General features: G+C 44.6%; 1 protein-coding gene across 1 annotated transcript in view; it reads left to right on the plus strand.

Moving 5' to 3' along the window:
* Nucleotides 1-21,740, plus strand: part of CLTRN (collectrin, amino acid transport regulator) — a 39,804-nt gene extending 18,064 nt beyond the window's left edge. The window contains exons 5-7 of the mRNA XM_083170693.1: nucleotides 2,501-2,617; nucleotides 13,954-14,145; nucleotides 21,184-21,740. Of these exons, the coding sequence (XP_083026819.1) occupies nucleotides 2,501-2,617; nucleotides 13,954-14,145; nucleotides 21,184-21,277 (403 nt within the window). The 3' untranslated portion in view covers nucleotides 21,278-21,740. The remainder of the gene's footprint in view (nucleotides 1-2,500; nucleotides 2,618-13,953; nucleotides 14,146-21,183) is intronic.
* The last annotated feature ends 896 nt before the right edge of the window (nucleotides 21,741-22,636 follow it).

Consider the following 22,636-nt stretch of genomic DNA (forward strand, 5'->3'; position numbering starts at 1 on the left):
CAGCCGGCCACTCCTTTGAGAGCCGCCGCTGCCCGACCCCACTGCTCCTCGCCGCCCTGCAGCTCCCTGTTGTTATTTTTTTTTTTTTACATGTGATAAATCGCATGCGATTTATCACATGTAAAATATGGCACCTCAAGTCCTAATCATATGTGAGCCTTCATGGGAGCTGCTGGGCAGCTCGGAGGAGAATTGGGTCCGACTCTATGGCCCTTATTCTGATCTGTGCGGCCGGAGCCGCATACGTTGCTCCGGCCGCACAAACCAATCCCCGCCTACAAGACGGATCGCCACGGCCGTCCGTACGCGGACGGCTGGCGATCCGCATGAAAATGGTGGGGCGTACGCCTCCACCATGGTGGGAGCTGCCCCCTGCATTCGATGGTCGACGACCATCGAAGGCAGGGCCGCACGCTCCACCCGCTCACGCAAGCTTAGACCACACGGACAATTGTCCGTGTGAAAGCTTGTATGGGGGTGGAGAGCTGACATCCGGCGATGTCAGCTTTCCGCCCCCATCACTGGCGTCATAGCCTCATTAACATGCATACGCCCCGCGTTTGCATGGGAACGCCCATGAAACGCGGGGCGTATGCATAGGGAAATGAGGCTATTAAGCCCCTCACGCCCCTATACGCCCCCTTTGCGGCGTATAAAATTTGTGTGCGGCGATTTCGCCTGCACATGCGCAGAGTGACCTCTGCGCATGTGCAGAGTGAAAACATCGGCGGTACGGCCGCACGCGGGCCGTACCGCCGAGATCAGAATAAGGGCCTATGTATGGGGGCCTTTAGTCTCTGGCTACTCTGAGCCTGTGATGACTGGTGCCCATTGGAAAAATCATTCGATGTTGAGCCACTAACGAAGGATTTTGGTCATTTTCGCTCAGCTGCAAAGTCTTTGCTAGGCGTAGACATCTACTCGCACACATTCATTCAAGGCGGGATTTCACTAAAGCAGGGCAGCGTCTACCGGGTCTGAATTACCCTTTTCATCTTTCTCCACTTTTCTATCCAAAAGACTTTGTACATCTGTCTCATTGAGCAAAACAGTCATATTGTTTATTGCTTATCCAAGAATGTGCAAAATGTGTTACCCAGCATGCTACACACCACACCGCACAAGGTCCCCACAACGTGACTGTGTAAACAGATTCCGGTCCCCACAATGTGATAAATACCAGAACACACAAACTATATATATATATATATATATATATATATATATATATATATATATATATATATATATATATATATATACACAGTTGTGGGATGGAAGCGTCACTCCAGGTCTTTAGTGCAAAACAATTCATCAGGACATGTATGTCCTGATGACGAGCTGAGGCTCGAAACGCCGTAGACACAAATAAAGAATTGTTTTGCACTAAAGACCTGGAGTGACGCTTCCATCCCACAACTGTATACATAGGGTTAACTTAACCCAGGAGCTGGCACCCAGGCAAGAAAAGGACCCAGTAAGTCGGCAGAGTGACGGCCTTCTCCACAAATGAATATATATATACACACATATATACATTGTAGGTGTGTGTGCATACCTCTCAACATGACCCATTCCAGGATGCACACAATGTTCTACTCCTGGACATTCCTCTCTATTTATGATTGCCATCACCTATTTATAAACAGGTTAATTGATAAGAAAGATGTTTCACTACAGGTGATGGTAATCCTAAATGAAGTGGAAAGTCCAGGAATGGAACATTGCGTCCCTCTTGGAGAGGAGCATTTTATGGTGAATGCTATACCGCAGCAGGAGCGTAAGATACTTAGTTCCTGCAACTGCTGGGATCAGGAGGTACTGTTTAATATTTGTTGGGCAAGCCTCCTGATCCGGTAGAATCCCATACACACTGAGCTATTGCAGCACTGAATTTACATGTGTAGCAGGAGGATGAGCGCAGGATAAGCAAGGGCAATACTGCTCTGCTGGTCCGGAGCGTGAATGATCAGCACAGTGACTGAATATGTGTGTGCCCAGCAGAAGTACATCTGCTCCTTTTTGACCTGACTTCAAAATAGGCGGGCATCTAATCGCACAGTACAAAAAGTGTGTACTGCACATACTTTTAGTACTGGCCGCGGATTGCATCGCACGCAAAATGCATGCGTTGCGATTCGATCCAGCCCATAACTCATCGCAACGCACGCTGCTATCGCGGTGTGTATGGGCCCCTTAATTCTATCCACAATTGTTCAATTGTAATTGTTTGTAATTTGTTAAGTTGATTCAAATGTTTTTGTTTTTCTAGCAGTGAACCTAGTTAAAGTACAATTTAAAATGTTAGCTATAATAATAACAATGTATCATAATATTCATAGTATTGAATCCAACCTACACTACCCACTAATAATACAAATAATGGCACCATACAGTATTTCACAATTGTACATCTGAGCCCAGCAGTTATAAAGCTTTATATACAGTATTGCTAGTTAATGCATTTACCCTTGTTGTACTTTTTCTTCTTTGCACAAAGGATTTCCAATATTTTGCTCTGCAACGTGACGCAGAGAGTCTCATTCTGGTTTGTGGTTACATCTCCTTCAAATAGCTCGGAACCTGTTGTAAGCTCAGAGGTGGAGAATGCAATAAGGTACATGCTGAATGCATTGCAGGTGAATGCTCTATGCCAGCTTTGTGATGTATTTGAGCTATAGAAATATTTTACTAAATATATTTACAAATCTTTAATGGGGGTGCATCTATACATCATCCAGTCAACGGAGTCATATACAGGTTGAGTATCCCTTATCCGAAATGCTTGGGACCACGAGCATTTTGGATAAAGGATTTTTTCCCATTTGGAAATACTTTTCCCCCCATAATTACCTGGTCCCCTGGTGGTGCCCCAATGGTGCCACGATGTCCATGGTGTCCCCCGGCATCCACGGCGGCTTTCAGGATCCTCTTCAGCAGCATCTCTGGCCCCAGGGGTGCATTACACGAGTGCGCGGTCGCGCCGGCGACATCACTCAGGCAATGCACCCCTGGTACCGGAGATGCCACTTAAGAGGATCCCGGAGGCAGCCATGGACATCGGGGGATGAGGTAAGTATGAAAACAGGGGTGTGTGTGTGGGGGGGGGGGGGGGGGGGGGGTGGGACCCGAAATATTCTGAAAAACCATGGTTTTTGGAATATTTCAGGTTTTGGAATACACGGATAAGGGAGACCCGACTTGTATAAACAATAATAAGAATTAAAAATTCTGAAATATTTATTTGTCAGAATACAATTTATCGGTTATTTATTAATTTAAAAACCGGTTATAAAAAATAAAGAATGGTGCCAAATAAAGGACAAGAATCAGTACAGGCCTACATTGTACTAAACAACTAACAACATGCATTGCAGGCAGATACTGTACACAACACAAAATTAGTAAACGGTTTCAATACAATCTCCTAACATGACTACTCGCGCAGCAGGGTGATGATAAGTAGTGAATTCCCCATTAGGCACATAAGGCATGAGCCTAGGGGTGGCATCTGAACACATGTTTTATTAGTCATTCAGAAATGCACCTACAAAATATTTCCACTGGACTGTACCATATGCAATCCTTTGGGGGGTATGGACAAGTAGCACAAGTGCAGACTGCCTCTGAAAGCTGTCCTAATGACATATAATAAAAAATAAAATAAATGTCATAGCTCGTGGTCTACGTTATTATAATATTATATTAACCCCTTCCCGACATTTGACGTACATTTACGTCATGGTCGGGAAGCACTTCCCGACACATGGCGTAAATGTACGTCATGGATTTAAACTGTCACCGCGTCTATAGACGCGGTGACAGTTTCAACATGTCTGCTGTCCCTGACAGCAGACATGTCCGTGCATGCCCAGGGGGGGCTGCGATGCCGCCCCCCCGTCGGCGATCGCTGTGATTGGCTGTTCAGTGTGAACAGCCAATTACAGCGTTTTCCTGTGTCACCGGCGAATAACGTTCGCCGGTGACACGGGATCGGAGGTGATTGGTGCTGTAAAGTACAGCACCAATCACCGTGGGGTGTAAGGGTGACACTGGTGTCACCCCACCTCACCCCGCCCGCCCCCAAAGGCCGTGATTGGTCCGTCGGAGCGACGGACCAATCACAGCCATGGAGGGGGGTTTAAACTAACGGTGACTGCACTGCAGACGCCATTCCGGTCTGGAATAGCGTGCAGTGCGGTCACCGTGCCCACCTGCCGCCATATACTGACCAGAACCTTGCTCCATACTTACCTGATCACTGCTTCATCACTGCTTGATCACTGCTTGATCTGTGCTTGTAGTGTGCTGGATGCTTCCTGGATCCTGTTGCTACTTGTGCCTTCCTGTGCTGTGAAATTGTGCTGCTGCAGTGTAATAGCTAGATAGAGAGATAGATAGAGAGAGATAGAGAGATAGAGAGAGATAGAGAGAGATAGAGAGAGAGATAGTGTCAGAGAGTGCTATATTTTGTGCTGCTGCAGTGTGATATAGTTATAGATAGAGAGAGAGAGATAGAGAGATAGAGAGAGATAGAGAGAGAGAGATAGATAGAGAGGCCTAGTGACAGAGTGCTATATTTTGTGCTGCTGCAGTGTGATAGTTATAGAGAGATAGAGAGAGATAGAGAGATAGAGAGAGATAGTGACAGATTGTGCTATATATTTTTTATATAACTGACTGCTGCCCCCTCCTTTTGTGCTGATCAGTATAAATTAACTGATCAGCAACTTTTTGGGGGCGCAGGTTTTTTTTTATATATAGATATACCTGTCAGTGCTGCTGCTGTAGTGTCATAGAGTGATAGATAGTGATAGATAGTGATAGATAGTGAGAGATAGAGAGAGATAGTGACAGAGAGTGATAGAGAGTGTATATTTTGTGTCTGCTACCCCCCCTTTTTGGGGGTGCAGGTTTTTTAGTGTCCTAGAGTGATAGATAGTGATAGATAGTGAGAGATAGTGAGAGATAGTGAGAGATAGTGAGAGATAGTGACAGAGAGTGACAGAGAGTGATAGAGAGTGACAGAGAGTGCTAAATTTTGTGTCTGCTGCCCCCGCCTTTTGTGCTGATCACTATATCTGAGGTGATCAGCAACTTTTTTGGGGGTGCAGAGGTTTTTTTTTTTATATATATACCTGTCAGTTGCACTGTCAGTTGCACCAAAGGTTGTGCACCTGCTGCACCTCACTGGTAATCAGTGTCGCATCACTGATCACCTTTTTTTTTTTTTGTGAGTGCTGTGGGGTCTTTTTTTAATTTTTTTTTTACACACACTGTGATTTTGTGGGTGTCCTGTGGCCACTGTGCGCTGATCAGTGACGTACATCACTGATCAGCTTTTTCGGCACAGGGTTGATCTATTTTTTTTTTTTTTTTTGATCAAATTCCTGTTGCCTTTGAGCGCTGTTCAGTGACAGACGTTACTGACCAACATCTGTGCTCAATTTTTGGCGCAGGACCTTTTTTTTTTTTTTTTTTAACCCCTTCAATTTTTTATTTTTAACCCCTTCATTTTTTTTTTTTTTTATTGGTATAAAGTATTTTTTTTTTTTTTCTGCACTACATACACACTACATACCCCCCGGGTTGAAATAAAGTTTGTACCCCCCCTACACTATACACGTGTTGAAACATTTCACTACCAGTAACACAAAAATAAAAATGGCATCCCAAATGTCCTCCCAAATGTCATCCCAGTCATCCAGAAGAATGTATTCAGCGGAGGAGGCATATGCCCTGCTTGCTTCTGACTCTGACACAGCCAGTGATGCAAGCGGGGAATTTGAAGGATTCGCCTTAAGCTCCTCTTCCTCCTCCTCTGATGAGGGACCCCCTCAAAGACGCCCCCGTAGAGCAGCTGAGACCCCCCCCCCCAACAATTGATCTCGTATGGACCCCACCACCAGACAATTTTGAGCCCCAGGTTCCTGAGTTTTTGGCCATGCCAGGAATCCAATTTGATTCCACAGGTCTCAGAGAAATTGACTTTTTCAAATTATTTTTCTCTGATGATTTTATAAATTTAATGGTGGACCAAACTAATTTATATGCCCAGCAGTTTATTGCTCAAAACCCCACGTCATCATTTGCTAGGTGGACCCCTGTAGATGCAGTAGAGATGATGACGTTTTGGGGTCTGGTGTTTCATATGGGCATAGTAAAAAAGCCAGAAATTAGGCAATATTGGAGTACAGATGTTCTGTACAGTACTCCATTTTACCGTATGGCCATGACCCGGACTCGATTTGAGACAATTCTTAAATTTATACATTACACCGATAATGCACAGTGCCCACCCAGAGATGATCCCACCTTTGACCGGCTATTCAAAGTCAGGCCGGTCATTGATCATTTCAGTGCCAAATTTGAAGAGGTGTACATCCCTGAAAAATTTATTTGTATCGACGAGTCCCTTATACATTTTAAAGGAAGGGTTAAATTCCGCCAGTACCTTCCCAGTAAGAGGGCAAGGTATGGCATAAAAATGTATAAACTGTGTGAAAGCACCTCAGGGTACACCCACAGGTTTAGGGTTTATGAAGGGAAGGATTCAAGAATTGAACCGCCAGAATGCCCCCCCTCCCTCGTAGGTGTTAGTGGGAAAATTGTCTGGGATTTAGTGCACCCCTTCCTGGATAAAGGTTATCACCTCTATGTGGATAACTTTTACACTAGCATCCCCCTGTTTAAGGCCCTTGGTTCAAGAGGTACAGCAGCTTGCGGTACTGTGCGCAAGAACCAAAGAGGCCTCCCAAAAACGCACATTGCCCAAGTAATGAGAAGGGGTGAAAGCAGGGGAATATGCAACGAAAATATGTTGTTGGTCAAATATAAGGACAAGAGGGATGTCCTTATACTGACAACAATTCACGGAGACAGTACCACCTCCGTCCCTGTACGAGGTACCAGTACCCACACCTCAAAACCTAATTGTATCCTGGATTACAATAGGTACATGGGCGGAGTGGATCTTTCAGATCAGGTACTGAAGCCGTACAGTGCCCTGCGGAAAACAAAAATCTGGTACAAGAAGGTGGCCGTGTATATCATCCAGATGGCACTGTATAACGCTTACGTGCTATTCCGTTCTACCGGCCAGAGGGGGACATTTATGCACTTTCAAGAGGAAGTCATAAAGGGCCTAATATTTGGGAACCAGCAGGCAGAGGGCCCCAGTACTTCTAGTACTGGCCCCCGTATTGTACCAGGGCAGCATTTTCCTGATGAAATCCCCTCCACTGGAAAAAAGGGCAGGACACAAAAAAGGTGCAAAGTTTGCTATAAAAAGGGAATAAGAAAGCAAACTATTTTCCAGTGTGACACTTGCCCCGACAAACCCGGCCTATGTATAAAGGAGTGTTTTAAAATATACCACACATCTATGGAATATTAGGTTCATAATTTCACCGTGCTTCGGGGGTCTTGCTAATGCCACATAGCACCCACCATTCATTCCACCAGAATCTGAGCCGCAAAATCCAAAAATCACTCCTTCCCTTCTGAGTCCTGCCATGCACCCAACTGGTATTTTTTGGTCACATGTGAGGCATTGCCGTACTTGGGAGATATTGGGGCACAGATTTTGGGGTGCTTTTTCTCCTTCATTCCTTGTGAAAATGAAAAATTTTGAGCCAGAACTGCATTTTTGTGTAAAAAAATGTAATTTTTCATGTTCACTGCCCAGTTTTATCAAAATTGGTGAAACCCCTGGGGGTTTGAAATGTACACTATACCCCTAGATGAATTCCCTGAGGGGTGTAGTTTGCAAAATGGGGTCACTTGTGGGGGTGTTCCACTGTATTGGTGCTTTGGGGGTCTTGCTAATACGACATAGCACCCACCATCATTCCACCAGAATTTGTGCTGCAAACTGCAAATATCACTCCTTCCCTTCTGAGTCCTGCCACTTTTTGGTCACACATGAGGCATTGCCGTACTCGGGAGAAATTGGGGCACAGATTTTGGGGTGCTTTGTCTCCTTCATTCCTTCTGAAAATGAAAAATTTTGAGCCAGAACTGCATTTTTGTGTAAAAAAATGTAATTTTTCATTTTCACTGCCCACTTGTATCAAAATTGGTGAAACCCCTGGGGGTTTGAAATGTACACTATACCCCTAGATGAATTCCCTGAGGGGTGTACTTCGCAAAATGGGGTGACTTGTGGGGGGGTTCCACTGTATTGGTGCAACATAGCACCCACCATTCATTCCACCAAAATCTGTGCTGCAAAATCCAAAAATCACTCCTTCCCTTCTGAGTCCTGCCATGCACCCAACTGGTATTTTTTGTTCACATGTGAGGCATTGCCGTACTCGGGAGAAATTGGGGCACAGATTTTGGGGTGCTTTTTCTCCTTCATACCTTCTGAAAATGAAAAATTTTGAGCCAGAACTGCATTTTTGTGTAAAAAAATGTAATTTTTCATGTTCACTGCCCACTTGTATCAAAATTGGTGAAACCCCTGGGGGTTTGAAATGTACACTATACCCCTAGATGAATTCCCTGAGGGGTGTAGTTTGCAAAATGGGGTCAGTTGTGGGGGGGTTCCACTGTATTGGTGCTTTGGGGGTCTTGCTAATGCGACATAGCACCCACCAAAATTCCACCAGAATCTGAGCTGCAAAATCCAAAAATCACTCCTTCCCTTCTGAGTCCTGCCATGCACCCAACTGGTATTTTTTGGTCACATGTGAGGCATTGCCGTACTCGGGAGAAATTGGGGCACAGATTTTGGGGTGCTTTTTCTCCTTCATACCTTCTGAAAATGAAAAATTTTGAGCCAGAACTGCATTTTTGTGTAAAAAAAATGTAATTTTTCATGTTCACTGCCCACTTGTATCAAAATTGGTGAAACCCCTGGGGGTTTGAAATGTACACTATACCCCTAGATGAATTCCCTGAGGGGTGTAGTTTGCAAAATGGGGTCACTTGTGGGGGGGTTCCACTGTATTGGTGCTTTGGGGGTCTTGCTAATGCGACATAGCACCCACCAAAATTCCACCAGAATCTGAGCTGCAAAATTCAAAAATCACTCCTTCCCTTCTGAGTCCTGCCATGCACCCAACTGGTATTTTTTGGTCACATGTGAGGCATTGCCGTACTCGGGAGAAATTGGGGCACAGATTTTGGGGTGCTTTTTCTCCTTCATACCTTCTGAAAATGAAAAATTTTGAGCCAGAACTGCATTTTTGTGTAAAAAAATGTAATTTTTCATGTTCACTGCCCACTTGGATCAAAATTGGTGAAACCCCTGGGGGTTTGAAATGTACACTATACCCCTAGATGAATTCCCTGAGGGGTGTAGTTTGCAAAATGGGGTCACTTGTGGGGGGGTTCCACTGTATTGGTGCTTGGGGGGTCTTGCTAATGCGACATAGCACCCACCAAAATTCCACCAGAATCTGAGCTGCAAAATCCAAAAATCACTCCTTCCCTTTTGAGTCCTGCCATGCACCCAACTGGTATTTTTTGGTCACATGTGAGGCATTGCCGTACTCGGGAGAAATTGGGGCACAGATTTTGGGGTGCTTTTTCTCCTTCATACCTTCTGAAAATGAAAAATTTTGAGCCAGAACTGCATTTTTGTGTAAAAAAATGTAATTTTTCATGTTCACTGCCCACTTGTATCAAAATTGGTGAAACCCCTGGGGGTTTGAAATGTACACTATACCCCTAGATGAATTCCCTGAGGGGTGTAGTTTGCAAAATGGGGTGACTTGTGGGGGGGTTCCATTGTATTGGTGCAACATAGCACCCACCATTCATTCCACCAAAATCTGTGCTGCAAAATCCAAAAATCACTCCTTCCCTTCTGAGTCCTGCCATGCACCCAACTGGTATTTTTTGTTCACATGTGAGGCATTGCCGTACTCGGGAGAAATTGGGGCACAGATTTTGGGGTGCTTTTTCTCCTTCATACCTTCTGAAAATGAAAAATTTTGAGCCAGAACTGCATTTTTGTGTAAAAAAATGTAATTTTTCATGTTCACTGCCCACTTGTATCAAAATTGGTGAAACCCCTGGGGGTTTGAAATGTACACTATACCCCTAGATGAATTCCCTGAGGGGTGTAGTTTGCAAAATGGGGTCACTTGTGGGGGGGTTCCACTGTATTGGTGCTTTGGGGGTCTTGCTAATGCGACATAGCACCCACCAAAATTCCACCAGAATCTGAGCTGCAAAATCCAAAAATCACTCCTTCCCTTCTGAGTCCTGCCATGCACCCAACTGGTATTTTTTGGTCACATGTGAGGCATTGCCGTACTCGGGAGAAATTGGGGCACAGATTTTGGGGTGCTTTTTCTCCTTCATACCTTCTGAAAATGAAAAATTTTGAGCCAGAATTGCATTTTTGTGTAAAAAAATGTAATTTTTCATGTTCACTGCCCACTTGTATCAAAATTGGTGAAACCCCTGGGGGTTTGAAATGTACACTATACCCCTAGATGAATTCCCTGAGGGGTGTAGTTTGCAAAATGGGGTGACTTGTGGGGGGGTTCCACTGTATTGGTGCAACATAGCACCCACCATTCATTCCACCAAAATCTGTGCTGCAAAATCCAAAAATCACTCCTTCCCTTCTGAGTCCTGCCATGCACCCAACTGGTATTTTTTGTTCACATGTGAGGCATTGCCGTACTCGGGAGAAATTGGGGCACAGATTTTGGGGTGCTTTTTCTCCTTCATACCTTCTGAAAATGAAAAATTTTGAGCCAGAACTGCATTTTTGTGTAAAAAAATGTAATTTTTCATTTTCACTGCCCACTTGTATCAAAATTGGTGAAACCCCTGGGGGTTTGAAATGTACACTATACCCCTAGATGAATTCCCTGAGGGGTGTAGTTTGCAAAATGGGGTCACTTGTGGGGGGGTTCCACTGTATTGGTGCTTGGGGGGTCTTGCTAATGCGACATAGCACCCACCAAAATTCCACCAGAATCTGAGCTGCAAAATCCAAAAATCACTCCTTCCCTTCTGAGTCCTGCCATGCACCCAACTGGTATTTTTTGGTCACATGTGAGGCATTGCGGTACTCGGGAGAAATTGTGGCACAGATTTTGGGGTGCTTTGTCTCCTTCATTCCTTGTGAAAATGAAAAATTTTGAGCCAGAACTGCATTTTTGTGTAAAAAATGTAATTTTTCATTTTCACTGCCCAGTTGTACCACAATTGGTGAAACCCCTGGGGGTTTGAAATGTACACTATACCCCTAGATGAATTCCCTGAGGGGTGTAGTTTGCAAAATGGGGTAACTTGTGGGGGGGTTCCTAAATTTTAGCATCTTATGGTGCCTAGAAACCTACATGGTGCCTAAAAAATAATCTCATAAAAAGGAGGCTCCAAAATCAAGTAGGTGCTCCTTCTATTATGAAGCCTGTGGTTTGGTCAACGTGCACACTAGGGCCACATATAGGATATTTTTGAAAACAAAAGAATTGGGGGAATCAATTTTTAGTCACATTTCTCTAGTAAAATGTACTGTGTTCCTTAGAAAAATGTATTAAAATTGCAAATCTGCAAAAAAAATGAAATTTTGAAATTTCACCTACACTTTGTTTTAATTCCTGTGAAACACCTAAAGGGTTAACAAACTTCCAAAATGCTGTTTTGAATACTGTGAGGGGTGCAGTTTTTGAAATGGCATCATTTATGGGGGTGTCTCACATACAAGTCCCTCAAAGTCACATCAGAACTGAACTGGTCCCTAAAAAAATCAGTGTTTGAAATTTTCTTGAAAATTTGAGAATTTGCTATTCATATTGTAAGCCTCCTAGTGTCCCAAAAAATTAAAAGGAAGTTGAAATAATGATGGAAACATAAAGTAGACATATGGTCTATGTTAGTTATTAACTATTTTGAGTGGTATGATTATTTGTCTCACAAGCAGAAAATTTAACATTTTGCAAATCGCTAAATTTTCCATTTTTTCACGACATTTTGGTATTTTTCACAAAAAAACACAGACTGTATCGACCCAAATTTACCACTAATTTGAAGTACAATGTGTCACGAAAAAACAATCTCAAAATCACTGGGATAAGTAAAAGCAAAAAAAAGTTATCCCCACTTAAGTGAGACATGTCAGATTTGAAAAAAATGGCTCTGTCAGGAACGCAAAAACTAGCTCTGTCAGGAAGGGGTTAAACTGACAACAGTGGCGTAACTATAGCTCCGCAGCCCCCGCGGTGGCGGGGGGGCGCAGAGAAATTGGGGGCGCCGATGGGGGGGCTGCGGGCTATAGTTACCCGTGGTCTGCGTCTCGCCCGGCTCTCTGCTGGGACCTGCCTGACGTCACGGTCCCGGCCGGCTCCTGCTGCAATGAAAACTGACAATTAGAAAATGGCTGCCCCCATACTGCAGACAGTTTTCTGGGGCAGCCATTTTCTAAGAGTCAGTTTTCATTGTAGCAGCAGGAGCGGGCCAGGACCGTGACGTCAGGCAGGTCCCGGCAGAGAGCAGGACAGGTACGGGTAAGAAGGGGGGGGGGGGGCAGGTTAGGTGTGTGTGTGGGGGGGGGCAGGTTAGGTGTGTGTGGGGGGGCGCCGAAAAACGTGCGGCGGGGGGGCGCGAAATAGTTAGTTACGCCCCTGACTGACAATAAATAAATCAGTGCTTATTACCAAACAATAAAAATAAAAAAGGGGGGGAGGTGCCTTGGTGGGAGCTGACCCCTTAATCAGCCTTTGGTGAAGTTGCTGTCCAGCCAACCAACCAATCAGTCATCAAAGGTGAGCGCATCTTGACACTATAGTAATTAAACAAATGAAAATACCTTATTCCTGGAATAATAGAAACAGAAGATAGTATGAGGAGATTGAGGGAGCGCTTAATGTACGCAAGCAGCTTGCCAAGAGATTAACCAGATGTGAAGTTCCCAGACCCTTCACCATATAAACATAATGCAACAAGTACATCACTTAGCTACCGCTGATGTCACAGGGGAGACTTTTTCACAATATTCTGCTTTCAATGCAGCGAGTACCCCCAAAAAGATCAAATAAATTTTGCAGAAAATAGGGAAGTACAGTTTAATAGATAAATACCATAAATTGGGGAAGAATCATAAAACATATCCATACAGCCATGATAAAATGGCAGCGAATTACCAGATGTAGTGTGAACTGATATATAAAACAGTTCAATAGTGTCACTATTGGACCTTGGAAAAGACTCCTTTGGCGGGTAGAAACGAGTCGGTCGGTAAAAGTGCCGTGTGGACGGATAGGCAACATATTCCAGAAAACGCCATCCAGAGCCAGATATTGTTACTCCCCCAGCTCCCCCCTCCTTGTGGGTGCAGCGGGGAGCTGGCAGGAGCGGGCAGGGGGGTCCGTGCGGCGCGGGGGTACCTGCGGTCATAGAGGTCCCTGCGGCGCTGAGTATTAAGTTGGCGGGGTCTCTGCAGTGACCTGGAAATAACTAGTGCTATCCGCTTGGCGGCAGCACCGGAAGCGTTTCTGATTTTGAAAGCACTGGCCGCACGCTGATTGGCTGAATCTCAGCTAATCAGCGTGCAGCCATTGTTTTCAAACCCAGCAGCGCTTCCCCGCCGCTGCCCTGCAGATAGCGCTAGTTATTTCCAGGTCACTGCATAGACCCCGCCAACTTAATACTCAACGCCGCAGGGACCTCTATGATCGCAGGTACCCCACGCCGCACAGACCCCCCTGGGGGGGGGTGTCTTGTCTCTTAACTGGGGTGGGAGGGGGGTCTTGTTTCTTAACTGGGGTGGGAGGGGGCTTCAAAAATTTACTGGTGAGGAGGGGGGCAAACTTTTTTTTTGTTTCGCCACTGATTAAGAGGGAAGTCCAGGAGCAGAGTGTTTTGTACCTATTGGATTCGGTCATGTTGGAGGGTATGGATTAATTGTTCTTTAGAAAAATAATTAAACTGAATTTAATTGCTATGAGAAATCAGATTACTTAATTTACAAATTTACTTTTTTCACAGACTTAAAAGAAACCGGATTAACAGCGCTTTTCTGCTTAGTGATAGCACTCTGGAGTTTGTAGACATTCCCCCTACGTTCGCTCCCGAAGCAGAAGCCTCAAGGCCATCATGGCTTATTGTATTTGGGGTGGTTCTTGGATTTCTTGGAGTCGTGACTATTTTCTTTGTTGTGTCAGCAATCAAGAATAAAAGGTAATCTATCTATAGTCCTCCCACTTTTTTCTATACTAAAATGTAAACATAATCAATGTATAAATCACTCCTGTTCACAGCAATCTAAGATGCATCTACGCATTATGTAGTTGACTGCAGTAGTTGCCAATTTGCTACACAATACAGATACTGTATCCGGAGAGGTGCTTAAATAATGCCAGATACACAATATCCCGTTTCCGATAATTGGTTGATCAGCCTTATAATTGCATAGTGTTTATTCAGGAGCATTAACTGATAAATGTTTGAAATGCTCCTGCAATGGTGATTGTTGGGGTATGGTGTGCCCATGCTGTCTTGCTACCAACTTCCTGATTCTGTTACAGATCTGAAGTACACAATGAGCTCGAAATTGCTCAGTGTCTATGACTACATACCAATCTGATAATTGATTAGTCGGATCAAGCATTTATCATATTGGGACACACTATCTGAAAGTGTGTACCCAGCTTTAGAATCCACAAACTGTTGGTGCACTATGAGCATACTGTATATACGTATAAGTATTTTTGTCTTATGTATATAGACTATGTACTCACAGATATCCCTTAAAAAAAGATACCTTTGACTATGACAATGGTAGAGATAAACTAAAGGCCTTTACAGCTTTTGTGAAAGTTTTATGCAAACGCATGTAGGCATATCTGCTACGTCCCACAAGCTTCCAAGAGAAGCAGACCGGATGGGGAGAAAATGCCCTGCTTTAGCGGGTTGTGCTAAATTATGAAAATAGCGCCATTTAACCCCACTCGGTGGCTGCAGCAGGGGCGGGCAGAATTAGTGGGGGCTTTCTGTACCAGGTCACACCCACTTTTAGAACGTGTACACCTGTTGTCCGCACCAATTCTTTTTTATTTTTACAATGTCTAGAGGAGGTGGTATGCATTTTAACTGTTCTTGCTGGGTGCCAAATTGCTTAGAAATGGCCCTGTTTGTTTTACCAAAATGCCATGTTCGTTGGGTGGCTGGATGGGGTGCCAAAAAAAGTTTTTGGCAGGAGGGTGCTAAATTTATTCTTAGGCCATACGCCACTGGCCATGAGACAACACCAAGTTAAGAAATAACATGCACCACAAGCAGATTGACAAAGCAACTTTAATGGGTGCTATAAAAATGTAATAAAATGAGTGATTAATGAATGATTCATGGTATAAAACCTTCTATCACATGACCAGTAAACCCCAACAAATGTGATGTTTTTCCTTTTAATTGTTCCACTTACCAATGCCACTGATTGCACAGCACAGGGGATGATGATGATTTCTAAGATAAAAATTAATGATGTGCAAGAGCGTGAAACAGTCATTCTTACATGTTATGCATTAAGCAGCCCATACACGCTGCTATGAGTGCTAACCCGATGTGTGCTTTGAGGTGCGCGCTCCTGCGGCACCTCATCGCACAGTACAAAAAGTATGTGCTTGCACATACTTTTTGTACTTAGGTTTCATCACATTGCATCGCATTGCATGCACAACGGATGCACATGCAATGCAATGCAATGTGATCCGTGCTAGTACAGCACGGAAAGCACATCCACAAAGCAGCGTGTATGGGCAGCTTTAGGACTGACAGCTTAACCCTTTGAGTGCCTCTGACTCTGTAAAAGATGTGCAAACTATCAGCTAAAAATCCCATCGTCGTTTACATTTGTTATATAAATTCAAATAATAAATGTGTAAAAAAAAAGACTATACTTCCTACTGTGTATATATATATATATATATATATATATATATATATATATATATATATATATATATATATATATATATATATATATATGGTAAAAAATAGGGGTCATTATAATGAATAAAAAAAATGTTTGCTTGGCAATTTTCCCACCTATTTTGACAAATTCACTTGGCACTCAAAGGGTTAAGAGCCGTACCGCTTGGATTGTACAATAGCCGTCGGCCGAGATAGGAGTGGTACCTACTTATAAAACAGTACACTCTAGGATTATATTGAAAGGAGTAGGTTCATGGTGCAAAGCTCATGTTCAATGACACACATCAATAAATTAGATATTACTGCACAGTATATTTCACTATTCTAATCAGAGTTATGGTGCAAACTGATAAAGGGACAGAAATGTACAGTACTAACACATCATAGATAAGGTCCTCTTTTTTCCCACATAAAAAAATTCCCATTTTTCCTGATTAAAACAAATGATCATCAGTCACATACTATGCAATGTGTGGCTGGATACTTTGGAGATGACCACATTGACTAACAGCAAGTACTGTATGCAACTTAAACATGTTAACAAATAAACCCATTGCTTTCACTTGTTACATTTTCAAAAGAGATAACGGGACATTTACTTAGTTTGCCGCCAATGTAGTAATACATTAATGATGTAATTCTTGGCTTCCGGGACCCATTTTTCACAGATCACATTCCAGGTATTGGTAAATTGTGCAGCATCGGATCCCCCATAGAAACTTAGGTACTTGTTTTCTAGCACGGCCACAATCTTAAGTAATCGTGTCCCTTACTTAAGGGACACGATTACCCCCGATGGACCCGATTTCTTTTGAAATCAGGTCCATTTTGCCGGGTAGGAGACAATATCGGGGGCATCGCGTCGGTCGGGACCATTAACATTGGTCCCGACGCGACCGACGCGATGCCCCCGATATTTCCATAGACTTCAATGTTAAAAAATATTTTAACATTGAAATCTTGTCGGGAAAGGTAAAATATCGGGGGCATCGCGTCGGTCGGGACCATTAACATTGGTCCCGACGCGATGCGACGCGATGCACCCGATTTTTGCATAGGCTTCAATGTTAAAATATTTTTTAACATTGAAATGCTGTAAAAATGTGAAAAAATGTGAAATGGGCCAATATGACCCATTTCACATTATAGATGTCCCCGTCGTCACCCCACGATAGACGCCAACCCAAAGCGTGGCGAGCGCAGCGAGCCCGCGAGGGGCGGCGGTACGCGTCCTCCGACCTTTTCATGCCCTACTATCCACGTCGGCGTGGAGTGAGAATAGAATAGTGTGGCGAGCGCAGCGAGCCACCGAGCCCGAAGCGTGGCGAGCGCAGCGAGCCCCGCGAGGGGACGCGGATACCTTCACAGTTATACGCGTCCCCTTGCGGGCTTCACAGGTGTCCGTGGCGACGCGGACACCTGTGAAGCCCGCGAAGGGACGCGTTTACCTGTGAAGGTATCCGCGTCCCCTCGCGAGGCTCGCTGCGCTCGCCACGCTTCGGGCTCGGTGGCTCGCTGCGCTCGCCACACTATTCTATTCTCACTCCACGCCGACGTGGATAGTAGGGCATGAAAAGGTCGGAGGACGCGTACCGCCGACCCTCGCGGGCTCGCTGCGCTCGCCACGCTTCGGGTTGGCGTCTATCGTGGGCTGGGGTTAACGCGCTTAAATTTGGGGGGTTGGGAATTTTTGTCATTGAATCCAATGTAAAATTGGGTCCCAGGGACCCAATTTACATTGGATTCAATGAAAAAAATCGGGTCAAAAATCGGTCGGTCGCGTCGATCGCATCGCATGCGACCAAATCGCATGCGATGCGATCGACCCGATTTTTCCGACACGACCACCCCGATCTGAATCGGTGTGGCCGTGCTAGGAAACAAGTACCGAAACTTATGGGGGATGCTGCTGCATGCTGGAATAGCGAGATCGCAGCAGGTATTGCTTCATACATACCAGGTGTTTTGGGGAAATAGCCATAAATATGTAATAATAAATAGGCCCCTCAGTCTGTTTTAGATTATGACATTTGATTTGACTATATTCCAATACAGAAGTGGTTATACAGATGTAGCCCCGCTCATTGGAGCTCCGTTATGTCGCATCGGCGCTCCATAAAAAGCATTAGGTGACGCAATGTTGTAATTCCATGCAATTAGTGCGACTTGCTGTGCCAAATAGGGACTAGCCCCGATACTACAGCACCGATGTGTGTGGCTCTCCAGATTGCCCCCGCTGGCGAGATGGCACTCCATCTGACTGGGACACGTGAGCGTCCCACACACACGCGCGTCCCAGTCACTGTGCGGCGGGGGACGTGAACCCTGCCCGTCTCCGCATCAGGGACCGTTGACGAGGCAGCGAGTGCCGCCTCGCCAACGCCAGCCCCTGTAAGAATGAAGGGCGCTCCATCTGTTTATCTGTATTTATCCTCTTTCTTTGCGGATGCAGCATCTTTTTCCTCACATTCCAGTGCGAATCCTCACATTAGCGATCAGGTCTGAATCCGGACCACTAACAGGTACTATGTTTCACCTGCCGGAGGCTGGTGATAAATCAGGTTTGCCGACTTTTCAGAGCTCCTCTCTGGGAGAAGCCCGGAGAGGAGACTTTCAGCAGGAGTTCAGGTTGGGGCTTAAGCGTGCCATCATTAAGCCCCACCCCATGAAGGAAAATTATCTGATTTGCCAATCTCCGCAGAGGGGGAGGGGCTAAATGACGCGATTATGCCACTTTAGCCCTTCCCCTTCCCCGGAGATCGGCAGATACGGTTATTTAAACGCCGCGGTCAGGAGGGGGAGCGGGGGTCCCCCAGAATCCAGGAGGGTTGCCCACCTTTCCGGGGGGCCAGGAGGGTGACCCAATTTTCGGGACCCTCCCGGCCCTTCTGGGAGGGTAGGCAACCCTGTGATAAATGCTACAGAGTTTGTCTCCAGATACGATAACATATTTTTTCTCTCCAGATACTGTATCATGCTCAGTATTAGTGCAGCGTAATTGGCCCCAATTGAAGAAACGCACTGATTCTGGATTTAAAATGAACAACTAATAGCTGTGGGCTATCGTATAATCACTTGCATATCACACAAATAGGAACCAATTCCAAGTTCTCAAAATACAATAATATGTAATTAGAGTTAATGATTTCCGAGAATAGAACTGACTGCTCACTGTGTCATAAACTACGGAGATAGGCAATATTCATGATCTTTCAGTTTCTTATCTGGCTATTTCATAAATAATGTTATGGGCAGCACATGTTAAACAAACCTCATTTGATCAAGGTTCAAGGAAATATACAGATTATGTTGGAGGGACATCAAGTTTTACCTACAATTTCTTGAGAAATAAATGAAGACTATTACATGTTGCTCCAGAGTAGGCCAGTGACGATAGCTGGGTCAGTGTGGTAATGCAGGCCTCATTTTGCTGTTTATATAGCTGTACCTCTAATGGTTAGCATTACTGCCTCACAGCACTGAGGTTATGGGTTCGATTCCCACCATGGCCCTAACTGTGCAGAGTTTGTATATTCTCCCCATACTTGCGTGGGTTTCCTCTGGGTACTCCGGTTTCCTCCCACAATCCAAAACTATACTGGTAGGTTAATTGACACCCAATAACTTAACCTTAAAATGACCGTGTGTACATATACATGTGGTAGGGAATATAGATTGTAAGCTCCACACGGGCAGGGACTGAATGTTCAAATATTATCTTTAAAGTGCTGCATAATATGTGTGCGCTATATAAGAAACTGTTAATAAATAAATAAATAAGTAAATAATACTCCGGGTTAAATAAAGTTTCAAAAGGGTAACTTTCATGTGACCATTATTAGTCATGGTAACTAGATGACACCAATGTAACTCATGCACATACAGGGGTGACATGCAAACTGCACATAGATAAGGAGCAATACAATGCAGCTCCTAGACGGGCACAGTGCGAAATTGGAATGGCATAAAGCATACATCTATATGGCAAACTTTTCCTCACACCCAGAGATGATATGTGAGGTTATATAGGGAGTCGACAATGTTTAGGTTGACAGTCACAAGGTCGACCGCTAATGGTCGACAGTGAATAGTTCGACACCTAAAAATGGGCGACACTGAGAGAAGGTCGACACAAACTTAAGGTCAACATGGACATGGCTGACACTCCAAAAGTTGATGCAAGTGTTTTATGTTTTTTTGGTGTCTATGTCGATTCAAGCACAGTGCCTTGCTGCGCTCGCCATTCTTTGGACATGGTACCTCGCTATGCTCACCATGCTTTGGGCACAGTGCCTCACTGTGCTTGCCATGCTTTGGGCGCAGTGCCTCACTGTGCTTGCCATGCTTTCGGCACGGTGCCTCGCTATGCTTGCCATGCTTTGGGCACAGTGCCTCGCTGTGCTCGCCATGCTTTGGGCACGGTGCCTCGCTATGCTTGCCATGCTTTGGGCACAGTGCCTCGCTGTGCTCGCCATGCTTTGGGCACGGTGCCTCACTGTGCTCGCCATGCTTTGGGCACGGTGCCTCACTGTGCTCGCCATGCTTTGGGCACGGTGCCTCACTGTGCTCGCCATGCTTTGGGCACGGTGCCTCGCCGTGCTCAGCATACTGTTATAGTCTCACTCTGTGGGCGATTCAGACTCGCTCGTGTCGGTGGAGTTCGCTACCCATCCGATGTTTGGGGTTTGCACATGCACAAATATGCGCATATGCAAACCCCCGGATTGAATGCCTTCGGTGAGTTTCACATTTGCCAAGGCATTCTCTCCAGGATGGGTGGGCAGAGCGCAGGCGCACCTATAGAAACACTGGGCATACCCATGTCAATGCCTGCTTGGGGGAGGTGGGTGACGTCGCTTGACATCAGCACCCGTCCCAAATTCAGTCATCTCAAGGCCAGTGTAGGCTAACGTTTATTTATGAAGGGAAGAAAAATAATTTGATGGTGAGCATCCATGTGGCCGAATGTGAGCGGAGGTGTAGGCGAACGCATCCACTCGCATGCTAGTGAGGGGCGCGCAATGTTATACTGTTCGCTAGGAAGCGCATATACGCTGCCTAGTGAACAGGTCGAATCAGGCCCTCTATGCCCACTTGGATAATATGAACGAAGTCGTTCTAAACCAAACAATATATTAAGAACAACATCACCTGGTGTGTATGGGGCTTCAGCCCTCTAATCTGCGGAAACGCTCTCTATTGCCACTTTTTCATTTATATTGGTAAGTAGAAGTAAAAATAGCAAAATAATCATTCTGACTGTAACTACTGTTATCTTTATCACAGAAAGAGACAAAAAGCAGAAGCAGAAATACACGATGAAGACGGAACGGCTTCCTTAGATACAATTGACGCTCTTTCAGAAAGCACATTATTCTGAAGAAGAAGACGGTGAGGTCTTTGAATGATATTTCTACATTTCTGAATGACTGTGGAGGATCGCTCTGCTCATACATTGGAGACGTTATCCCATGGGATCCGATTTACCATATTTGCTAACTTTTTAAAAATAAAGCATACAGTAAGATACAGTATTTGCTTCCTCACAACCGAAGACTGGACATCTTGGGTCAATAAATCTGTTGCCTTCCCAAACTCCGAGAATTTACAAAGGAGTACTGCAATACGGCATCTTATCGCACAGTCCAGATGTGGTGGTGACATTCTAGCTAGAAATTCCTACACTGAAGCATAACGCAAATGTGTATAATAAAGTAGAAAAAACTGCAATGATATATAAAATGTTTCCATTATTATTATTTTTAACTAACATCTAGGAAACCCACAATTTAAGAAGACTGTAATGAATCTGTTAATTAAATATATTAAAATCTAAAATACAACTGGAGATTATTCATAACAGAGCAAGGCTGTGCACGCACGCTCCGTATTCAACTGACCACCTGAACACGCTGTTTCCACCTTGCTGGGTTTTCGCAGTGACGGGGAAACGGCACTTGCGGCCATTAAAACAACGAGGCTTGCGGCTAAATGCAGCGGGCTTCTTGCATTAGCCATGAGATCGCTGTTTGAGGGAATTCCCCTGGAATGTAGAATATTGAGAGTGGCCGCCGCGGGGGTTAGACGGCGAGGGTTGCTTGTTTTTCGGCCATCCCTGCCATTTAACCCCCTCGCCTGCCGCATTGAATACGGCCCATAGAATGCATACTATTTACACTGCTGAGACATAAGGGGGCATATGCACTAAGATGGAATGTTGCCCCTAGCAACCAATCAGATTCTATTTCTTATTTATTTTGCACCTTCCAGAAGATAATATAACCTGATTGGTTGGCCATAGCAACATCCCATCTTCAGTACATTTATCCCAAGGGGTGTAATGTAATAGGGTGAGAGAATTGGAAAGTGAGAGAATTGGTAAGAAATCTCCAGGTTTTTTAAAGCGGCAATCATTTACACTGCAAAACCAGTTTGATTTTGAAGTGTAAATGATTGCCGCTTTAAAAAAACCTGGAGATTTCTTACCAAATCTCTCACTTTCTGAACCTCTCACCACATTTCGCCCAAGGAGGTGTCTGATTTAAAGATATGAGCAATTAAAAAGGAGCCATTTGAACTTTAGTGAAGCAGATTTAGGGTATTATTTATGAAGCAAGCAGCTGCTTCCAGGTGGATTAGGGGTGAACATTTAAACCATCAATTGCAGTCATTACAAAGCCAGGTGTGCTGTTCACCTCCAGCCTAGCGGGAAACAAACAAAAAAAAAATGCAATAATTA

Source organism: Crinia signifera, chromosome 2, assembly GCF_055691185.1.
Source record: "Crinia signifera chromosome 2, ASM5569118v1, whole genome shotgun sequence".
Classification (NCBI taxonomy): Eukaryota; Metazoa; Chordata; class Amphibia; order Anura; family Myobatrachidae; genus Crinia; species Crinia signifera.